The 23,622-nt window shown below is 47.6% G+C and overlaps 1 protein-coding gene across 1 annotated transcript in view; it reads left to right on the top strand.

Moving 5' to 3' along the window:
- EFCAB3 (EF-hand calcium binding domain 3) overlaps positions 1–23,622 on the top strand; it is a 50,535-nt gene that overhangs the window by 4,306 nt on the left and 22,607 nt on the right. The window contains exons 2-4 of the mRNA XM_075347730.1: positions 5,312–5,848; positions 16,646–16,764; positions 17,082–17,386. Of these exons, the coding sequence (XP_075203845.1) occupies positions 5,408–5,848; positions 16,646–16,764; positions 17,082–17,386 (865 nt within the window). The 5' untranslated portion in view covers positions 5,312–5,407. The remainder of the gene's footprint in view (positions 1–5,311; positions 5,849–16,645; positions 16,765–17,081; positions 17,387–23,622) is intronic.

Here is a 23,622-nt window from a genome sequence, read left to right as displayed (position 1 = left end):
AATGAAATGTAGGGACACAGTGCGGAGCCATTTTGTTGGTGACCAAAATGTCTAAAGTGTCACCAAGGACCGCTACATAGTGCTCCTCACATAATGCTCTGCACGCCCCGATCCAGCAATGCTCTGCCACATGCACGCCCGCCCGCAATGTTCTACCACACGCACGCCCACCCGCAATGCTCTGCCACACGGACGCACACAGTGTGTGTGTACACTGTGTATATACTGTGTGTGTGACCGAGCACCCAGCATGAGGGCGGCAGAGCCAGCGTGTGTATATACTATATACCATGTACTGTGTGTATATACTATATACTGTGTGTATAACTGAGCAGTATGAGGGCGGCAGAGCTAGCGTGTGTATATACTATATACCATGAACTTTGTGTATATACTATATACCATGTACTGGGTGTATATACTATATACTGTGTGTATATACTATATACCGTGTGTGTATATACTATATACTGTATGTGTGACCGAGCAGCATGAGGGAGGCGGAGCCAGCATGTGTATATACCGTGTACTGTGTGTATATACTGTGTGTATAAATTATATATTGTGTTTATATACTATATACTGTGTGTGAGACCGCGCAGCATGAGGGAGGCGGAGCCAGCGTGTGTATATACTATATACCGTGTACTGTGTGTATATACTATATACAGTGTGTATATACTATATACCTTGTGTACACTGTGTATATACTGTGTGTGTGACCGAGCAGCATGAAGAGGGCGCAGCCAGCGTGTTTATATACTATATACTGTGTACTGTGTGTATATACTATATACCATGTCTACAGTGTGTATATACTGTGTGTGTGACCGAGCAGCATGAGGGTGCAATGCTCTGCATGCACGCACACAATGCTCTGCATGCACGCACGCAATGCTCCGCATGCACGCACGCCCGCAATGCTCTGCCACACGCACGCACACACAATGTTCTGTCACACGCATGCCATGTTCTGCATGCATGCATGCACGCACGAAATGCTCTGCATGTACGCACGCACGCCCGCAATGCTCTGCATGCACGTGTAGCGCCCCTGAGACACTCAGTGCACTACAAGGAACTACATCCTCTTGGGGATGCAGGACCTACCCCCTGGGACTTGGAGTACCAGTGCCGATACCACCAAAGCACAACCAAAATCTTAGTTCTCCACTCCACACCGGGCATAGAGGGTTACCCATGTAAGGGGATGGTCGCTATGGAAAGGAACGAGTCCGTGGGATTAGCCAGCCTAGTGGGAGGGGTCAACAGTCAGTAGAGAGTCTAGAGAAGTGTGGCACACAGGAGAGGTGTGTGGACGTGTCTGAGCTGGGTTTGTGCAACGATGACCCGGGGGCATAGGAGAGAGGTCGCCAGGTTGGGTACCAGAGATACCGCTGAGACCGGAGCACGTATGGGGCGCAGGGCCCTAAATCAGGCGCCAGTTCTACACGGCTTAATAAATACCTGCCCAGTGAGGACACCTTCACGGACTTCACCGAACCAAAAAATCTGGGGTCATTAGCAGTAAACTAGGATCGGGGTTCGGACACTTAGCTCCCCACAGGGTCCGCACTGCCCGCCATACGGAGGAGCCTGTACGCCAAAAGGGACAGTCAGGCCCCAAACGCTCCATGCTACGGGGACCCAACCAACAGAGAGTTCTGGGGACAGAGCAACCTGGGTCACTACATTGGCACAGATACTCCAAGGGACCAGAACCAGCAACCCCTGGGTCCAAGTGAGTAGAGACTGTTAAAGACAAACTGGTGTGGTCTCTGTTATTATCCCTCATCATCTCCCAGGCACTGCCCTACCTGCAGAGGGCCTAACACCATTTCTGCAATCACCACCAGCTCTGGGAGTACCCACATTTAGCAGCGGTTCTCTATTCTTAACCGCAACCCGCAGGTGGCGTCACATGACATTAACTCTATTCACCCCTGTAAATACCCCCTTTTACAAAAGAAGCCCCAGGGCACAGGACCGGGCAATGGCTACCAGAGTGACATTCCTGTTTGTTACCGCCTGGGACCAAGTACCCCATTCCCTGGGCACGACACACGCATGCACACACAATGCTCTGCCACACACACGCACACAAAATGCTCTGCCACTCACAAACATATAATGCTCTGCCACGCACACAAAATGCTCTGCCACACGCACACACACACACAATGCTCTGCCACATGCACGCACACACAATGCTCTGCATGCACACATACACAATGCTCTGCATGCACGCCCTCTGCAGCAAGGAGGGAGGGAGGTAGCGGTGGTGGGGGGAGAGTGTGGGGGTGTCATTGGATTTGATACCATCGGCGGCGGGGGAGGGGCGCCGATACACTACTCACACAGGCCAAACGGGTGACGGTGAAAAGGGCAGCACACAGCATGACGGCTGTGAGCTGCACAAAGATGGCATTGATCTCCTCCCTCTGCTGTGATCTGGACAGCCCAGGGGGCTGCAATAAAGGAGGTGATTAACTGTCGTTACACACAGTAAATCCAGCATGGCCCCCTTCAGTAAAACTAGAATTAAATAAAAACTAAATAAACAGCGAGTTTAATTTTGTATTAAAAATACTTGATTTCATAATCACTATTATTAATACAAAAGTAAAAAAAACGCGATACCTTCCCTTTAATAAAATCCCAGCACTTTGACATGGAGATAACAGTTTTTTGAAGAAAGATTGTCTCAGGCCTCCGACACACATCCGTGCCGCCGGTACGTGTTTGGTCCGTTTTTGCATGTATCGGCGGCACGGATACACGTACACCAATGTTACCCTATTGTAGCAGGCACACACATGTAAAACCACACGGAACGTGTGTCCATGTGCGTTTGTACGTGTGTGCGTTTTTCTACACGCTGACATGTCCACGTTTTCTCCGGCAGCACGGGTGTCACACGGCCCGCACCCGTACCACACGGATGTAGTGTGGATGCGGTCCCGTGTGACACGCGCCGGAGAAAACACACGTGTCAGTGAAAAAAACAAAAACATTTACTCACCTTCTCCAGCCCTCCTGTCTCTGCCGCTGCTGCCACTTGCTGCCGACCGCTGCTCATTATGCTCATTTAATATTCACTTCACTGCAGCCGGCAACAGCAGCAGCGGGGAGAGGGCAGGGCTGAAGACCGAAGATCAGTACCCTGGACAGCAGCGCGGACCATGTGAGTATGCAAATTACCGGTTCTACGTGTGCTATTGCGGATAGCACATGTAGAACACACGTAGACCGCACGTACCCGAGAAATACGAAAAGAAATACGTGTCTCGCGGCACGTGCGTGTTTTTAACGGAAGTGTGTTTCAGGCCTCAAACAAATGTGTCTAGATCAGGAAATAGTAAAGATAGATGCTTCTGGTGAAGACTCTGTGGTTGACAAAGATAAAGACTTAAAGAATGTGTAGAAAATTAAAATAGTTGGACCTGACTTCATCAAAGATAAAGATATTGTAGAATAAGATTTTAAAGGTCTAAAGGGCATCCCTCAATTAATAGTGACAAGATAGGGATGAAGAGCAAATGTGAAAAGGACATGGTAACGCAGATAACAAACATTTAAATGTCAAAGATAAAAAGAAAGACAAAGGTCAGCAGAAAGTTTAGACTGTAATAAATTATATCTAAAATATTAATACATTTTCCTGAATGTATAATAATTTGTGATTACCTTAGTTTGAGCATAATTTGCAGGTATGACTCACCTGGTGAGGTGGATCCTAAGGCTGAGGCCACATGGGGATTATTGCAACTCTGTGAGTCCTTGCATGACACTCGGCACACGCTCGCAGCACAGTGGGAACCGAGTGTCATGCGACTATGGTCCGATCGTGCGATCAGACCACAGTTGTGGAGGGAGGGGTCGGCGCTGAGAAGGGGCGGGCCAGCGCTGCGGAGGTGAGGGCCGGCACTGTGGAGGAGAGGGAGGGATTTATCTCCCCATCTCCTCCGTCGCCGGCTGATGCGAGAATCGCACTGCACTCGCATTACACCGGTGTAACGCGAGAACAATGCTATGTTTCTCTTGCCCCATAGACTTGAATGGGTACGAGTGGAACTAGATCGCATTCCACCCGAAGCATGCTGTGATTGTTTTCTCGGTCCAGTTAGGTCTGAGAAAACAATCACCCATGGTAGCTGCCCCATAGAGTAATATTGGTCCGAGTGGAATGCAATTTTTTTTATTGCATTCCACTCTCTCCGTATTATTCGCCATCTGTGTTGACCCTAAAGAAGACTGGGTGGCAGTTCAAAGAACAATGGCTGTAGAGGTGGGACAACAGAGCAAATCCATCAAAAGGCAGCTCATGAAAAGAATTTCCTTAAACTGTAAATCGTAAAAGCATGGCGATTGATAAGGCTATGTGCACACGCTGCAGATTTGGTGCAGAAATTTTCTGCATGAAATCTGCACCTTCTGGCAGAAAATCGGACTGAAAAAATTGCAGGAAAAAACGCCCCAACAATTGACTTGCTGCAGCACTTCAGAAATCTCATAGAATTTGCCAGCTTTAGAGGTACTTTGCACACTGCGACATCGCAAGCCGATGCTGCGATGCCGAGCGCGATAGTCCCCGTCGCAGCTGCGATATCATTGTGATAGCTGCCGTAGCGAACATTATCGCTACGCCAGCTTCACAGGCACTCACCCGCCGTACGACGTCGCTCTGGCCGGCGACCCGCCTCCTTATTAAGGGGGCGGGTCGTGCGGCGTCACTGCGACGTCACACAGCAGCCGGCCAATAGTAGCGGAGGGGCGGAGATGAGCGGGATGTAAACATCCCGCCCATCTCCTTCCTTCCGCATAGCCTACGGGAGCCGCGGTGACGCAGGTAGATGTTCCTCGCTCCTGCGACTTCACACACAGCGAGGTGTGCTGCCGCAGGAACGAGGAACAACATCGGACCATTGCGTCCACGTAATTATGGAATTCGCCAACGCTTCACCGATGATACGATTACGATGCTTTTGCGCTCGTTAATCGTATCATCTAGGATTTACACATTACGATGTCGAGAGCGACGCAGGAAGTGCGTCACTTTCGACATGACCCCACCGACATCGCACCTGCGATGTCGTAGTGTGCAAAGCCCGCCTTAGAATAGGCATGCAGATTTTAGTGCAGATTTCTAAAAGAAAAACTCATCAAAATGCACCATGTGCACATAGCCTAAGGGTTAAAAAATGGGTTTAAAAATGTGTGTGTGGGTTTACTGTTTATCTGCGTTGTATCGTTAAATCTTAACCTTAATTTGTAGTCAATGTAGATCGAATGACTGTTTCTGGTTACATAGGGATTCATCGTTTCAACATCTCAAGCACCTTCTCGGATCAAGTGTGGAAGACAAGAACAATTAAGATTGGGGGAAAAAAAAGTAATTGAGTTGAACATGAGCAAAGTAATACAGTTCTTCTATAACATTTTTAGGAGAAAGAAAGGTAAGTTAACAGCAGATGCTCTAAATATTGAGGAAACAAAAGACAGCCAAGTGCAGCTAACAGAAAGTCAGGAGAATTTAGAAGACACCACAGCTGAGACCATAGATACACCTGTAGAAAAACATGGAAGAGTGAAAACTACCATGATGGACAAGACACAAGCCGTATACTTCCACGTTAACAAAAGTGAGCTGGAAGCTAAGGAAGATAAGTTAATAGGAATCTTAAAAGGTAACATTGAAACTGGAGATGTAAAGGCACCATTATTGATCACCAAAGAACAAGCTGTGGAAATAAAGCACAAACCAACAGAGACAGAGAATGAACAGAATCCAAGTGATAACTTACTACAAAAGCATATACGCCAAGACTCAGAAGCACAACTTGACCAGGTATTATATCAGGACAGAAAAGTTGGAAATGAAAAGATCCCAATCAGCCTAAATTGATTTTTGGCTGAGACCCAGCTACATAACTTAGATATATTCCATTTAAAGAACTACAGGGTAAGAAAATTGCATCTAAAGCCCGCTACACACCCTTCAATATATCTCACAATCCGTCGTTGGGGTCAAGTTGTAAGTGACGCACATCCGGCATCGTTTGTGAGGTATCTGCGTGTGACAGCTACGTGCGATCAGGATTGAACGCAAAACCGTTGATCGCAAACACATCGTATCTTTGTCTAGAATTGAGCGTTTTGTTGCAGGAACCTAGTCAATTGTAACGTGTGACATCCCTCATATGATTTTGGTGTCTGATGCTATTCGCGCAGGTGTGCGCTCTGCACCGCAGCTTAAAAAAGGTCCGCTTCAGAGCGCAGCTGAAAAGCTGCGTTCTGAAGCGCCTCACAATGTCTGTCATTCACTAATCTCTGTCAGTCGGTCACTATCTCTGTCCCTCACTCTCTGTCCATGTCAGTCTATCCCCCTCTCTCATATACTCACCGATCCCCGATCCCCGGCGCTGCACGGCGTTCACACTGCTCCGGCGGCTTTTACTGTTTTGAAAAAGCCGGCCGCCCATTAAACAATCTCGTATTCCCTGCTTTCCCCGCCCACCGGCGCCTATGATTGGTTACAGTGAGACACGCCCCCACGCTGAGTGACAGGTGTCACACTGCACCCAATCACAGCAGCCGGTGGGCGTGTCTATACTGTGTAGTGAAATAAATAATTAAATAATTAAAAAAAACGGCGTGCGGTCCCCCCCAATTTTAAAACCAGCCAGATAAAGCCATACGGCTGAAGGCTGGTATTCTTAGGATGGGGAGCTCCACGTTATGGGGAGCCCCCCAGCCTAACAATATCAGCCAACAGCCGCCCAGAATTGCCGCATACATGATATGCGACAGTTCTGGGACTGTACCCGGCTCTTCCCGATTTGCCCTGGTGCGTTGGCAAATCGGGGTAATAAGGAGTTATTGGCAGCCCATAGCTGCCAATAAGTCCTAGATTAATCATGTCAGGCGTCTCCCAGAGACACCTTCCATGATTAATCTGTAAATTACAGTAAATAAACACACACACCCAAAAAAAATCCTTTATTAGAAATAAAAAACACAAACATATACCCTGGTTAACCACTTTAATCAGCCCCAAAAAGCCCTCCATGTCCGGCGTAATCCAGGATGATGCAGCGTCGCTTCCAGCGCTGCTGCATGGAGGTGACCGGAGCTGCAGCAGACACAGCCGCTCCTGTCACCTCCACGCAGCTAATGAAGACAGCCGTGCGATCAGCTGAGCTGTCAGTGAGGTTACCCGCTGTCACTGGATCCAGCGGTGGATGCAGCGGTGGCCGCGGGTAACCTCAGTGACAGCTCAGCTGATCGCGCTACTCACCTCAGTTGCTGCGTGGAGGTGAGAGAAGCGGCGGTGAGTAGCGCGATCAGCTGAGCTGTCACTGAGGTTACCCGCGGCCACCGCTGCATCCACCGCTTTATCCAGTGACAGCGGGTAACCTCAGTGACAGCTCAGCTGATCGCGCGGCACTCTTCAGTTGCTGTGTGGAGGTGACCGGAGCGGCGGTGTATTCTGCAGCTCCGGCCACCTCCATGCAGCAGCGCTGGAAGCGACGCAGGAGCATCCTGGATTACGCCGGACATGGAGGGCTTTTTGGGGCTGATTAAAGTGGTTAACCAGGGTATATGTTTGTGTTTTTTATTTCTAATAAAGGATTTTGTTCGGGTGTGTGTGTTTATTTACTGTAATTTACAGATTAATCATGGAAGGTGTCTCTGGGAGACGCCTGACATGATTAATCTAGGACTTATTGGCAGCTATGGGCTGCCAATAACTCCTTATTACCCCGATTTGCCAACGCACCAGGGCAAATCGGGAAGAGCCGGGTACAGTCCCAGAACTGTCGCATATAATGTATGCGGCAATTCTGGGCGGCTGTTGGCTGATATTGTTAGGCTGGGGGGCTCCCCATAATGTGGAGCTCCCCATCCTGAGAATACCAGCCTTCAGCCGTATGGCTTTATCTGGTTGGTTTTAAAATTGGGGGGGACCGCACGCCGTTTTATTTAATTATTTAATTATTTATTTCACTACACAGTATAGACACGCCCACCGGCTGCTGTGATTGGGTGCAGTGTGACACCTGTCACTCAGCGTGGGGGCGTGTCTCACTGTAACCAATCATAGGCGCCGGTGGGCGGGGAAAGCAGGGAATACGAGATTGTTTAATGGGCGGCCGGCTTTTTCAAAACAGTAAAAGCCGCCGGAGCAGTGTGAATGCCGTGCAGCGCCGGGGATCGGGGATCGGTGAGTATATGAGAGAGGGCTGCTAACTTCAGTCACTTAGGAGATTAGCGGTCACCGGTGAGCCCTTCACAGGTGACCGCTAATCAGGGCGCGACACAGACAGAGCCGCAGCATGACCGTGAAGTCGGGTGAAGTTCACCCGAGTTCATTCTGACAGTGCGGCTCTGTCTGTGTCTGCTGTCATCTGCCATTCAGCTCTGCTACATGGCTGTCTGTGTCTGCTGTTAGCGGCCATGTAGCAGAGCTGAATGGCAGATGACATAGTAAAAACGCATCCCTACACATTACACACGCTTGGCAAGTCAATAAATAAAAAAAAAAAAAAAAAGGTGCCCAATGCATACGTCACAGAACACATGATCTAAAGGATCGCACACAAAATTGATCAATTTAACATAGACTACTAACGCACGTGTGACAGCAAATGAACGACCTACGTGCAATCTCATAAGATCCCGTATGCAACCTGGGCGTGTCACATCGCAAATGCGATTGTACAACTAATTGCAACATGTAAAGTGGGCTTTAGATGCAGCTCAAGATAATGAACAAGACCAAGTAAAAACTGAAAGCCCAGGGTAATGGACTGAAATATCTGGTAAAATGAACAAGGGAATCCCTAGTAATGTTAAAAATGTAGATAAATAAGTTGCAAATATAAAGGCCCCAAAAATAAACCTAAAGGGACATCCATAGATAAAGACACAGATAAAAAAAAAATGGTAGCCCATTGTAACCTGATCCACTCATTTACAGTGTGGATCCATGTAATATTGTGCCGCCCCTGCAGCGGTCTGAACCGCTCAGATCTGGGGGTGATTATTCATGGCTTGAGGGTCTCCGGACCCGGGGGCTAGGGGCCACACTCGAATGAAGAAGGGGGGGTAGTTACAGGGGAGAGAGAGTTCGTGACGCCACCCGTGTTGTATGGTAATTGGGAGTACCGCCGCTGCCGTTGGGAGTACCCGCGGTGATGGAGTGGGGCAGCAAGGTTTCGTGACCCTCCACGGGTAGGGATAAGCCCCAGGGCTTGGTGGGAATGCCGAGGGATGCAGGGGTCACTCAGGTACTCACTCAGTCAATAAGCAGACGCTGACAACTGGGTAAACCAAATCTTTGGGTATCGCTGCCGCTGAAGGGGAGCATGTCCGGGTCCCGTCCCCTATGGTGTTGCCTGGTGATCGGTGACCTGCCTCCTGGCACTAAGTTTAACTTCAACGTGGTGGACCAGTAGTCTGAAACTTGCCGGGCCCCGCTACCCACTGTGCCTAAGTGTGGGAGCTTGCTCTCAGGGCTCACGCTTGGGATTTTCTGGACCGTTTTGGTTGGAAGGCCCTATCCCCCTCGTTGCGCTAGTGCCCCGATTCTGGAGCAGGTGGGAACAGATCATAAAGGCTCCGTTCTCCTCAGGTGAATTGTCGGGTTGCCTGAAGCTTCTCCCCGACCTAAGGTCCGTGTACCCCGCAGTGCCTTTGGTCCTGGACCGGTGACAGTACCAGGCTGCTGACCGTCCTCCTCGACAGGTGCAGGCACCTAGCCGCAATCCCCTGCGACTGGGGGTCCGACTCCTCTAGGTCTAGATCACCGTCTACAACCTAGACAGCTTCTCTTGGGAGCCACCACTCCCAACCTCCTCTGAGCTCCTCACAGCTCGAGGGCTACTTCCCAACTCTCCACTCACTGACAGACTGACTACACTACTCACCTCCCCTCCCTGACCCCCCCAGGTGAGCGACTTTATTCCACTCAAGCCGTCCACTGGTGTGCCTGGTGGGTGTCGTGCAGTGTGTATCTAGGATTTGATTTGCTGTTGGGAGCAACACCATAAGATAGGGACCCAGAACAATGAGGGACTTGGAATACTGCACGGAAGGGCAGTTTGTGCAGTACCCTGTGACGACCTGATAGTCCAGGGGCATCACAATATGAATCTGTAGTACGGCACCCATAGAATTACATGGGTCCATATTGTCTCTCAATGTGCGTTCAGTCCTATACAGAAGTAGATTCAGTGCGAATCTGTGTAAGAAACATAGCATGCTCTGTAGCATTCGGCATTACAAAGAAATTCTCACATTGAATCAGGGAATTTCACATCTCACAGAGTGAATACTAGCTTATGATACAGGATCATAGGGTCTGTGCAAAACCTTTGCAGTATTGGGCAATATTGAAATTATAAACTATCTGCCATAACATGCATGTTCTAAAGTTTTCAGAAAAGTTATTTAAATTGTTATTCCAGTCATTCATTGGAATCTCTCAGCAGATTTTTGCTAAGTAATCTAAGAGCAGCAAGCTTTAAGGCTAAGTGCGCACTTTCCGTTTTCACCTGCGTTTCAGGTGCGTTTAGGGTCAGTTTTGAACTGCAGCATTTTTGTGCCCAAATGCATGTGTTTTGGTTTTCCATTAAAGACAATGAGAATTCATGATTTCTTGTCCGCACTTTGCGTTTCAAAACGCATCTCAAAATTTGCATAAGTTTGGTCAAAAACCATGCGTTCAGAAAAGGACCCTGCCAATTGTTTTTGCCATTTGTGGTGCGTTTTGTTAACATTTAAGTCATTGAGAAGTAGCAAAAAGCAAGAAATATCAAAATTTCTGCGTTTTACCTGCTTTTTCATTGCAGAAAACATGCATTTTGGACTACCAAAACGCATGCTTTTTGGACATCAAAATAATGATTTGATATGTCCCTTTACACACACACATAATCCGACAATTAAATTTAAGAATAATATGCATTTATTGCTATTTTAACGATAAAATGTATATTAACGCTATAAATTTATTAAATATATCTTTTTCCATTATTTTTCCCATTAATATAGATTTGTCCCTTTTTTTTCTACATTTTCATTCCGTTTGACTGTTTAAACTTTATTTAGTAGTGTCTTGATGTTCAAAACGCATCTGTCAAAACGCAGGTGAAAAAGCATGTAAAAAGCGCTGAAAACGCATCTAAAACGCGGTAAATACGCATGCGTTTTCTGCGCTAAATATTTGAAAAAGGCAACTTTGGCTAAATCAATTAAGGCTAAAACGTGCGTTTACAACTGCATGTAGGACGACGGAAAGTGCGCACATAGCCTAAAGGCAGGGAACAAATTCCAGTGTTACTTTTCTTCATGCTGTCATTTTGATAAATTCACTGTTTACTCTGCATGTCTAGCAGTGAATGCTGAGCTCTGTATAACCCCACTCCCCACACTGATAGTCAGCTTTCTGTGTACACTGTTGTGAGGATATTCTAAGGGTGCGACCGCACTTTGCTTTTTACCTGCTTTTTCAACTGCAGCGTTTAATGCCAAAATGAATGTGTTCTGCTTTTCAAGCATAGTCTATGGGAATTTGGGTTTCTAGACCGCATTATGCAGTTCAAACTGCAGCCTTTTTGTGGCAGAACTTTGGGCAAAAACTCAGCTTTACAGTGCAAAACCCAAATAGCAAAAACAATTGACATTGTTTTTGCCATTTGGGTTTTGCACTGCAAAGCTGAGTTTTAGCCAGTGACTTTGGACTCAGTGCGGTGCTCAGCCAGGTGGACTCTATGGGCCAGGAACACCTGGTTTTGTACCTGAGCAGTAAGTTATTGCCAAGGGAGGTGGCCTACTCCACGGTGGAAAAGGAATGCCCAGCCGTAGTGTGGGCTCTGCAGCGTATGCAACCCTACCTGTATGGGCGCCACTTCATCATGGATGGACCACAACCCCCTCAGCTGGTTACACATTGTCTCTGGGACAAATGGGAGGTTGTTACACTGCAGCCTTGCACTCCAGCAGTACCACTTCACCATTAACCACAAGAAGGGCTGTGGCTACAATAACGCCGATGAGTTGTCCCGACAAGGAGGGGTCGCAGAAAGGCGCACGGGGAACACAGGAACATGCTGACCCTTGCGCCCTCTCTAGGGGGAGGTGTTAGGATATTCTGAGAGATATTATGAGGCTTATGACATTACCCAGCTGCCACAATCCATTTGCACACCACCGCCCCTGCAGCTAGAAGAAATCATCCTGCTCTACCTCAAGGGCCAAATGGTGAGGTGATTATTATTATTATTATTATTATTTATTATTATTATGATGAGGTGATAAATCCAATCAAGACAGTTCCTGAGTAGAAGCAATTCCCCTGCTGAGAGACGTGTCCAGCTCAGGAAGTAGGCGGGGAACTACAAGTTTACAACTGAGCTTCAAACACCAGGTCCAGGCTTTGGGCAAACTTTGAGGTGCCAGTGTAAGAGTTATCGTGGAGCACGTTGTTTCTACAAATAAGGCAAAATTCAGTTCAACTGAGGTGAGCAGAAAGTTCCTGTCAGCCTGTAAGGGTTGTGGGACAGTTGGGTGTCCCACCGGAGGTTGCGCAACCTGCTCGGTTCCCCTTCCCATGCCTCCCTGTGCCCATGGGGACAGGAGGTGTCAGTGCTGCATTGTGCCAAGCAGACCGTACGCGCCCCTTGGGGGCGCGGAATGTTGCGTATTGGTGGAAGTTACGAGATCATCTGACATGGCTCCAACATATTAGAGATGTCAGGGTTTCATGACAGATTGACAGGTCCACGACGACCAAGCAGATGGATCCTGAGTGCCCACCCCCAGCCCGGTACGTGACAGCTGTACATTGACAGCTGCTAATCAGTGGTGGGGGCAGGGTGACACATAGCAATTTACTAGGAGGCTGGAGACACTTAGGGTACCTTCACACTTTAGCGATGCAGCAGCGATCCGACCAGCGATCTGACCTGGTCAGGATCGCTGCTGCATCGCTACATGGTCGCTGGTGAGCTGTCAAACAGGCAGATCTCACCAGCGACCAGTGACCAGCCCCCAGCCAGCTGCGCTTGTACGGAGCCGGCGTCTGGAAGCTGCGGACACTGGTAACTAAGGTAAACATCGGGTATGGTTACCCGATGTTTACATTAGTTACCAGCGCACACCGCTTAGCTTTGCTCTCCTAGCTACAGTACACATCGGGTTAATTAACCCGATGTGTAATGCAGCTACATGTGCAGAGAGCAGGGAGCCACGCACACTGCTTAGCGCTGGCTCCTTGCTCTCCTAGCTACAGTACACATCGGGTTAATTAACCCGATGTGTAATGCAGCTACATGTGCAGAGAGCAGGGAGCCGCGCACACTGCTTAGCGCTGGCTCCTTGCTCTCCTAGCTACAGTACACATCGGGTTAATTAACCCGATGTGTAATGCAGCTACATGTGCAGAGAGCCGGAGCCGGCAGCACAGGCAGCGTGAGAGCTGCGGAGGCTGGTAACTAAGGTAAATATCGGGTAACCACCTTGGTTACCCGATGTTTATCTTGGTTACAGCTTACCGCAGCTGCCAGATGCCGGCTCCTGCTCCCTGCTCGCTTCATTTCGTCGCTCTCTCGCTGTCACACACAGCGATCTGTGTGTCACAGTGGGAGAGCGCCTTTGAAGAAAACGAACCAGGGCTGTGTGTAACGAGCAGCGATCTCGCAGCAGGGGCCAGATCGCTGCTCAGTGTCACACACAGCGAGATCGCTAATGAGGTCACTGCTGCGTCACAAAAAACGTGACTCAGCAGCGATCTCGGCAGCGAGCTCGCTGTGTGTGAAGCACCCCTAAGTCCTCAAGTGGTAATCTCCTTCTGATTAAACACTGATCTTATTGAAACAGGAACACACAACCTAGTAAGTCACACATCACTATAATCGTGGTTGCAGACCCTAGATCATGCTGGTCTCAGATTACATGGCAAAAACCTGCTGAAAGCTTTCCTTTAAGAGTTAACACCTATCCATAGGGTAGGAGGATAGATGGTAGCAAGCGGTTTTTGGAAGTCTGTCTACTTTGACCCCCATTGATTCTGAGAATTAGGCTCTGAAATGTGCGAATGTCGCGGGCGGAGGAGGGGACGCTGCGCTCTCCCACTGCTCGGGTCCAGCCGCTGCTGCTGCGGCTGCTGCTGCTCGGTGGTGGCTCGAGCGGGGGGCTGGATCCCGGGGACTCGAGCGGCGCTCCTCGCCCGTGAGTGAAAAGGGTGGGGATTGGATGGTGGGGATTTGGTTATTGTCCATGACGCCACCCACGGTTGTGGTGATATTGGTGACACCACCGCTGCTCTGGACGGGGATCCTGGGAGCGATGACTGGGAGCAGCCTGGATGTTAGTTCTCCCCTCCGTGGGTAGGGGGTTGGTTGTCCCGGGGCCCGGTGAGGGGGTAGGGATGGATGGCAGGCGGGTTACGGGGCCTGGCGAGGTGCAGGGTCGCGGGGGCAGCGCTGTGCCGCACGGCACGGTGGTACTCACTCAGCCTATGATGAGGACACAGTTCTCGGTAAAACACGGCTGGATGGACGGGTCCCACAGACGGCTGCGGTGTTTCTCCTCCCGGCAGGTTGATGGTGACTGAATTTCCCTGCACCTGTGTAACGTGTATGGTTCCAATGGGTTCCCACCGGTAACCCGCTCCCCAGCTTGGATGGGTGCTGAAGGAGCCCCTTTTGCCCGCAGGCTCTGGCCCTGGGAACTTTAGCCTTGGCGGTGACTGTGTTTCCCTCTCTCGGTTGGACTGTTGCCTTCTGACGGGACTTGGCTGCTGGGAAACCCAGGAGGTTCCCTTCGCTAACGGATTTGGCAAATTCACGGCGACTCCTAGCCTTGCCGGGGTCCGTAAGCCCCTGCCGGATGGTGCTGGCTTCTCTTTGCGTACCGGTCCGGTACCGCCGGGCCACTGCCCGTCCACGGTCCTTACGGTTAGCTCCAATAAGCCACTCCTGCAGACGGTCACCACCGTCTGCCAACCTTGCTGATCCGTCCGGGCCACACACCCGGACCAACTTCAGGCTGCTTAACTGCCACTTTCCTCCTTCCACTTTCACTTCCCTAACTGATCTGACTGCTTTTCCCGCCTCCAGGACTGTGAACTCCTCGGTGGGCGGGGCCAACTGCCTGGCCCACCCCCTGGTGTGGACATCAGCCCCTGGAGGAAGGCAACAAGGGTTTTTGTCTAACTTAGGTGTGCCTGACCGGGAGTGTGGGGTGTGTAGGTGTTGTGCTGTGACGACCTGGCTTGTCCAGGGCGCCACACGAACACATGCCTTCTTCATTCATTCTGTATGGGATTGCCAGGATAGCCAAGTGCTGTGCTCAACTATCTCCAGCAGTATGAATGCAGGGATGGCACACATGCGCGACCACCGCTCTATTTCAACAGGGTAACGCAAAGCCCACTGAACCAGTGGGGGCACAAATGTTTGACTTGCCACTGATCTGCAAGTTCCAACCTATCATTGGTGATAAGATAGTAACTTTTAATGATGAGAATAACCTTGCAAGCCTGATATTGGCCATCTTTCCATCACAAACCTTTAGGCTATGTGCGCACGTGTGCGTATTACATGCAGTTACGCTGCGATCTGCAGCGCAGCGTAACTGCATGCGTCCTGCGTCCCCTGCACAGTCTATGGAGATTGTGCAGGAGCCGTGCGCACGTGGCATATTAGAACGCAGCGATTCGGCTGCTGCACGAATCGCTGCGTTCAAGAAGTGACATGTCACTTCTTCTGTGCGGTTTGCATGCTGTCTATAGGGAGAGGCAGCATGCAGAGCGCACGTTCTCTGCCGGCACCATGCGCTTCAGAACGGAGCTTTTCAGCTGCGCTCTGAAGCGCACCTTTTAGGTGCGGTGCAGAGCGCACACGTGCGCACATAGCCTTCGAGTTCAAAGTATTCATGGCCTAAATGGGTTTTTCTGACTAGGTTCTAAATGTATAATCCTTCTGCGTTTTAAGCCCCAACATGAATAGAGCAGCAATGGAATTCCATTCACTTCTATTAGACCAAAGTAGAAAGTCACAACTCCGCATAGATATGGCACATAACTAGAGATGAGCGGACCTGTGGAAGTTTGGGTTCTGAGAGTCCAGACTAACTTTTTTAAAGTTCGGTTCTGATCCCGTACTTTACCTGAAATTCATTTAAAGTCACTAATTGGCAGTTCGGCTCTCCTCCCACATGCAGCCAACCATAAACGGATCACTTCCGGGGGAGGCTGGGTGGAATTTTTTCCTTTCCCTTTTTTTTGCTTAGTGCACACTACATCTGATCATGCTGTTGTTACCCACAGTATGAGCTGATCAAACACTGTTAGCGGATCACACTACGCCGAGCACCGAACGTACCCGAGCACAGCGACGCTCGCACAAGTGGTGTGCGATCCGAACCCGAACTTTGTTTTCTTGGAAAAGTCTGAGTTCATACTAAACACCGAACTTCAGGTTCGCTCATATCTACACATAACATAACACACTTCATTTGTATAAAAAGTGGAATTTGTTTTAATATATTTCAACATGTGTTATTTTATTTGTAGTTTATTTTTATTTTGGTGATAAGAGCATGTATTTTAGATGTAACACTGCACATTTAATCTGACAAGGTTAATGACATGAAGACTTACAGAATTGCTTCAGACAAATCAACAAAAGCCACACAAGACTCTGTCAATCTTTTAGAAGAAAAAGAAACAATGACATCAGGGGAAGTAATGAAATCAGTGTAAGTTAAAAAACATATACCCTATATATTTTCAAGCTGATTATAAAAAATATAACTTAAAAAACCTATAGGTCAATGCACACGGTTGTATTACTATACAGATTTGGTATTATCTGCCCATTCTGAGGTGGATTCACACTGTACCTCCTCAATGCAAAATTTATCATATTGACCCTACCTACTAGGGAGCAATAATACTGTTGGCTTCATATGTGATGCAGAATCCTTTGAGTGCTCCTAGGCACCAGGGATCAAGCAGCAAAATATCTAAAGCGTTTCAAATCTTGGTCAAATTTTCAATATTATTATTTTTCTAGGAGTACAACATTATCCACGTCATCTAATAAGACCCCCTCAGGACAAAGAATTTGCTACCTAAAGTCTTTATCCAAACATGGCTTTTTAAATAAGACAACAAGAGATGGGAAGTGGTGGGAAGTGTCACAGGATAAAATCCTCACGGTTACGGAAAACAAAGTGCCCGGGGAACAAACGATTCTTGGACAGTCACCAACTGAAATGTTACAGACAACGACAAATGTACAATATGATGTGTCACCGGAGATGCTGAATTTCAAGGAGATAGATGCAGACGTAGAACTTAATTCTGACCTGGTACAAGGTGAACATTTTGCTTTGATAGTGGTATAATTACTAATTAAGAAATATATGTTCTATGGTTATATGAAGCCATTGCTACAGTATTCTATCTACATATGAATACATGTATGTTTACAACTGGGATTGAACTCAATGGAACTGTAAAAGATGGTAAGCTATGAGCTCCATCTTGTGGCAGCTGGATTTAGCCACTATGACAGCGTCAATAAAAGCAGTGCTTATGAAAGCTATTAAAAATGCTTAGAGAAGATCACCAGGTGATGTTCGCGTAGCTCTGATCTAGTTATTTTTCATTATGTTGACCATCTCTGTGCTGTACCTTTGTTTTCATGTTGTCAGGTCTTACAGTCGGTGGGATTTGCATCTACTACATGACATTGCTGTCACTACTGTCTTCACATATCAGAAACCTGCCACAGACACTACACTGCTACCCAGCATGTGAAACAGGATCCTATTGGAAACAGAAAGAAGTGAGAGGAGGGGGCAGTGACGATAAGAGGCATATAATGTAGAGGGAGGGAGACGGGAGAAACCCACGTGTTCAGAGTATCAGACCTCACATCAATAGGACATAAAGATCAGGGGCATGGTTATGTAATTCCATATGAGGCTAGTACTAGTTTACAGGTGCATTTTATCTATATGCATTACACTAGCCAGAATCTTATGTAGCACCCAGGGATATGGGGGTACTCTGTTCCCAGCAGAGTCTCTATTGGGAACGTCACGGTGGTGGCCGTTACCCGATTCCGTGCCCTGGACCCTTTTTGTAATGGAGATATTTACAGGGGAGATTATGATAATGTTCACTTGTGACGCCACTTGCGGTGTTACGGCTAAGTGGAGGGAGCCACCGCTGCAGAATGTCTCTACTGGGGCTGATGGTATTGGCAGCTAGTATGGTAGACCCTCCGCAAGTAGGGTTTTGCCCCAAAGGGTGTATGGTGCAGTGGGCGTCGGAAGAAGGTAGTCCACACAGATATTCAGTGCAACTGGTTTACTCACTTTCTGCAGAAGTCGATAACTGGTTGCCCGAGGCCGGCTGGTTTCACCTCCAGGTCACCTTTGTCCCAGTGCCAGTCTGGTTCTCTGGTACCTTCTTCCCCTGCACCGCTCTCTGGTAAGTGGGTCCCCATGGTATACAACAATTGGGGGTCCCCGTTCTGTGGTTTGTCCACTTCTGTCCGCCTGACGGTAGCATGAACCCTGTGGGCTTGGAGTCTCTTGTCCTGTCCCTGGTTCTCCCTTTGCTACTGAGTCTTTGGATTCTTTAGTGTCAGCATGATCCTTGATGATCTCCTTTGCTCTGCAGGTGTTAACAGGTCGGCTAGAAGCTCTTTCCTGTCCTAGGGTCCTGTACCCTGTCGGTGCGTAGTTCCGGGAGTACTCCACCGTATTCCACCGGCAACCACTTCACCTGGGTACCAGGTCACTGTTAACCCAAGTCAGGATGTCACTTTGCTTCCACCTTCACACTCCTACAGTTAACACTCTACTGACTTCCTGTGTTTTCCCTCTGTCCACAGTCTGCCCCTCCCACCTGGTCAACTAGTGGACTGGACTGGCTCCACCTCTAGGCGGCCATCCATTGGTCCGACCCAGCTAAGTACCATTGTATTACCTGGGTTTTTGGTGTTACCGGCACTGAATCTCCGGGTCCCTAAGGGCGTAGGCCCTGCATCCTTGTGAGGATGCAAAACCTTGTAGAATCCTGAGGGCTTCAGGGGCGCTACACTTACAGAATGTAAAAGGGTTGCACATCATTTCTAAGAGTCCTTTTAGAGTCACACCCCCCACCCTCCACCATAGATCCTTTACCAGTTGAATGCTCTACCTCTATTGTACAACCCCACTTGCAAAAAGGTTGGGATGCCGTGTATAATGTAAAGAAAACAAGAATGCAATGATTTGAAAATCTGTTATAGTCATATTTTAGAATTTTTTCATTTTATTTGAAAAAAGTTAACTCTTAGAAATTGATGGATGCAAAGCACCTCTAAAGATTTGCAACAGGATTAGTAAAAAAAAAGCTGGAAAAGTAAGTGATACTCAGTTGGAGCGTTAAATTTCAATTATTACAAGTTACATGACTTAGTATACAAAGAGGATGTTAGAGAGGCAGAGTGTCTCAGAAGGATAGTCAGTCAGAGTTTCACCAATCCGTGAACAACTGCATCTAAAAGTTTAATAATTTCAGAAAACTTTTCCATGAGTGCACCTTTGAAGCCAGGTGTACGCTTCCTTGCTTCATTAGGCACACCACGCATGACCGGAAGTTCAGAAGATGGTTCACATACACATCTTCTGAACTTCCGGTCATGTGTAGTGTGCCTAATGAAGCCAGGAAGCGTACATCTGGCTTCAAAGCCACACTGACATGGCTAAAATGAGCGGTGTGCACGCACGATATATCCAGCAGATGCGGTGATGCTGGCTTGTGGAAATCATGGTGTGATGCCCGCATGGGCGTGATAACATGGAAAAAGGGCCGACTAATCTGGGGAAACAACGTCCCTTCGACTAGTCAAGGCCCTAATTAGCATAGGAACATTGCAGTTTATAATTTTTTTTTTTTTTAAACATTCATATTAGCGAATAGAATTATACAGGGCTGTTTAAGCAGGGAATTTGGACATACAGGATAAATACTGCAGGGTTGGAGAGCATAAGGGACCTGACAGGTTCCCTTTACACAGTTGGTGACAAATTGTAACATCTATCTTTTTTCATTCTTCAAGGACCTCATTTATCTTGGTCTCATCATTTCAGAGTATAGAGTACCAGTAGTCTTCATATTTTTCAGCATGGGTGCTGAAAATTATAGGTGGGATTTTTTGTGCATAGTCTTTAGGAGAGGCTTCCTTTGTGGACAACATCCATACATGCTATTCCTCTGCAGTATATGCCGTATTATATCACGGGAAACACTCACCCCAGTTTGGCTTTCTACTTCTTTCGCTAACTACAGTGAAATTGTATTTCAATTTTCTTTAACCCTTCTCATCAGAAAACACTCCTGTTCAGTTCTTAACATCCGTGGTCAGCCTGGACAACCTGTGAGATGTTTGCAGCTTGATCTTTGTTGACTTTTTATATGCATTTTTTTACAGTATTCTGATTGATAAGTAAAGCTTTGCTGATCTTCTTGTAGCTTTCACCTTTCTGGTGTAAAAAAAATATTTTCTTTCATAGTTTGTAGTGCCGGCTTCCCTGCACCTTTTGCTCTCCTCCTACCTGCAGGCTCGCGTGCTTACTCACCACCGCGGCCGGCTCTCTTCACCCTGCCTAGCGTCCCCACGTTCATCCATGTGGGTGCTTCCTGCCTCCCCCTCCCAGGACCTGTGCACGTGGCATGCTCCAAAGACGTGCACATGCACTGCTGCACTTCTCTTAAAGGGCCATATTGCTATTTCCTAGAAGTGCCTCTCAGCCTATCACTGAGAAGCACTGGGTACTTAAGGTACTCTCCCACTAGGAGAGGTGCCTAATCAACATGTTCAGTTAGTTAGTGGTTTGTTCCCTAGCCTGTTAGTTTTCAGGTCCTCTTGTCTATCCTTTATTGTTTGTACCTGGTTCCAATCCGCCCTGCCCTGTTGACACATGGTTCCAGTTCGTCCTACCCTGTTGGTACCAGATTCTAGTCCTTACTGTCCTCTTGGTAACTTCAACCTGTCCTTCCTGCCCAGTGAGTACTAAATAATATAAATATAGGAGGACAAGGGAGTATAGAAAGTGCAAAAAAATCATTTATTGAGCACACAAGGAGGGGTTAACAGAGGTTTCACATTAAAAATATAAAACAATTTTTTCTCCTAAGGTAAACATGGCACAGATCAGACAGGAATCTCAAAAAGCACTAAATAGTGACAAAATCAGCAAATATGACTACACAGGAGTCCAACAGGGAGTTATAAATGTAGCTCAAACATATGTAAAGTGCCGCAGTGCATATGGGGTAAAAATTTCTCCTTTTTGCTGAAACCTTGATATAGTAATAAAGTGCTGATAGTGCAAAAACGTGAGCAAAACTTGTAAGGTAGAGCAACACATATGTCTGCAAAAATTCCCATACAAACAAGCTTATACTAAATGGTTGCCTTACCAAAGGGGAAAGTTGTTTTAGGTAAGAGGTGTCAGTCCTCAGGAGGAGATGAGCAGCCCCCCCCCACCAACACGTGTTTCGCCTCAGGAGCCTGTGCGTCCCAGATGCGGCTTCATCAGGTCTTCCCTCCCTGATCAAGATCCTGAAGTTTCCCCAGAAAAAACACATTTGCAGAGCATAGAGCAAGAATTGTTTATAAAGTGTGACGTGTTCGGGAACAATGAGCCTGAGAAGCCAGCACAGGTATATCTGCCCTTTTGAAGCTCTGCAGACCAACTGTGGTATCAGGTTTCACACAGCAGCTAGAGCCAGGAGACTACCTGGAAAGAGGGGATTTCCTGAAAATCTGGTGAGGAGGGAGAAATGAAAATAAAAGAGAAGTGCCTGTCAGGCACATTTAATCCCATCTGAGGGTTAATTACTTATCTGTGGTTGAATTCTTATTCATCAGAATTTAACAGTCTAAAATTTAGCTTTTCTCTTAAAACTTTCATTGGGTGTGCTCAGTTTTTTAATATGGTCTTGAATGAATTTGTTAGGAAAATTACTTTTTTGGGTATACAAAATAACAAATCTAGTTTGCAATCAATAGCCTACATTTATGTGAGAGGTATGTGTAGTATGGTATCCCATATAAAATGTTGATTTGAAAGGAAACTACATTTTTCTGACAGATCTGTAGGGGTTTACTCATTTATGCTGAATACTTACATCACTGGTCAGTGGCCACTTATAATTCTCCAACTGGTTTTCTTTAATAAGAACATCCTTATCAATATAACAAATCAAGGATAAAAGTAACATCAATAGATTAATTAAAAGTGTAGTTATAAATACTGGAAATAGAAACCTGTATAAGCTTCATTGGCTGATGAAAGTATACATATTGGAGGAACAGCGGGAAAGCCTTATCTCATTTTACATCAATTTTCTTGCATATTTACTTTGTAACAAATATTCTTCAAACTGAACACCATATTCATAAAGGGTTTAAGTAGGATGAAGTGCTGGCCTATTCGTTCTGCATGTGACATTTCACACTGTGAGGCTACACTACAGTTGTAGTTCAAGATTTGGGAACTTTCTTCTCCTTTTCCTTACTAAGTAACTACATTTAAGGCCTAAGGCTTCCATACACATTAGAAAAATCAGCCCATTAATTTCATAGGGGGAAGGGGGATCAACCTACCATCTATTGTCTATGAGAGCCTCCCAATTGTCTCAGATGATGTTGGAGTAGAGAAGGATACGGCCTGTTGAGCAATCCTGCGTATGGGAAAGTCGGGAGAGATAACTGTCAGCCAAACAATCATTCAACCATCAGTTATGTGTGTTTGCCTGCTTTAATGATATTGATCTGCCGAAGTGACTAACTCACTTAAAAACAGTACGTCACATAAATCAAAGGGCATCGTTCAGGTGTCCAAGAAAGATGTAATAAGATGTCGACAAAGCCTTGACACAACCAGACTGCTGGTCCAATATCACAACTTATAAACTTGGGTTATAAGCAGGGCCGTATTTGCCACTAGGCACCCGTGGTCCCGTGCCTAGGGCGGCACGTTGCGGGGGGCGGCACTTTCTGGCAGCAAAAAAAAAAAAAAAATATATAATTTTTTTTTTTTTTTTTACAATCCCCGCCCCCGTCCCTCCCTCCGTTACACTCGGCTGTGTTCGGGGGGGGGGGGGGGTTGAGAGGGAGGAGAGGCGCACTTCTGTCTATTTAAATACATGGCGGGCGCCAGGCATAGTGAGCTGATTAACCCTGGAAGTTCCATCGTCTGCACTTCCGGGGTCAGAGGCGCGCGGGCGCGACAATCAGCTGACTGCCCCGTGCTGCAGCGTCCAATGCTGCAGACGACACACGCCGCGGAGGAGGACGCATCTGAAGCTGGAGCCAGCCAGAAGAGGAGCCAGCCAGAGCAGGGCGGCGGGCACCGGAGCAGGTAAGGCAGAGGCAGAGCCTAGAATGTATGTGCTCCTTACAGGTTAGTTGATGATTGTGGCGATGCCTCTTTTTGTCCACTATAATCATGCAAGGGGAGGCTGGGGGGAGAGAGGCTGAGGCTGGGAAGAGAAAGAGGCTGAGGCTGGGGGGAGGCTGGGAAGAGAGAGAGAGGCTGAGGCTGGGA

The sequence above is a fragment of the Anomaloglossus baeobatrachus genome, chromosome 5, assembly GCF_048569485.1.
Source record: "Anomaloglossus baeobatrachus isolate aAnoBae1 chromosome 5, aAnoBae1.hap1, whole genome shotgun sequence".
NCBI lineage: Eukaryota > Metazoa > Chordata > Amphibia > Anura > Aromobatidae > Anomaloglossus > Anomaloglossus baeobatrachus.
The sequence above is the reverse complement of the archived record's forward strand: the minus strand, read 5'-3'. Positions and strand labels throughout refer to the sequence as shown.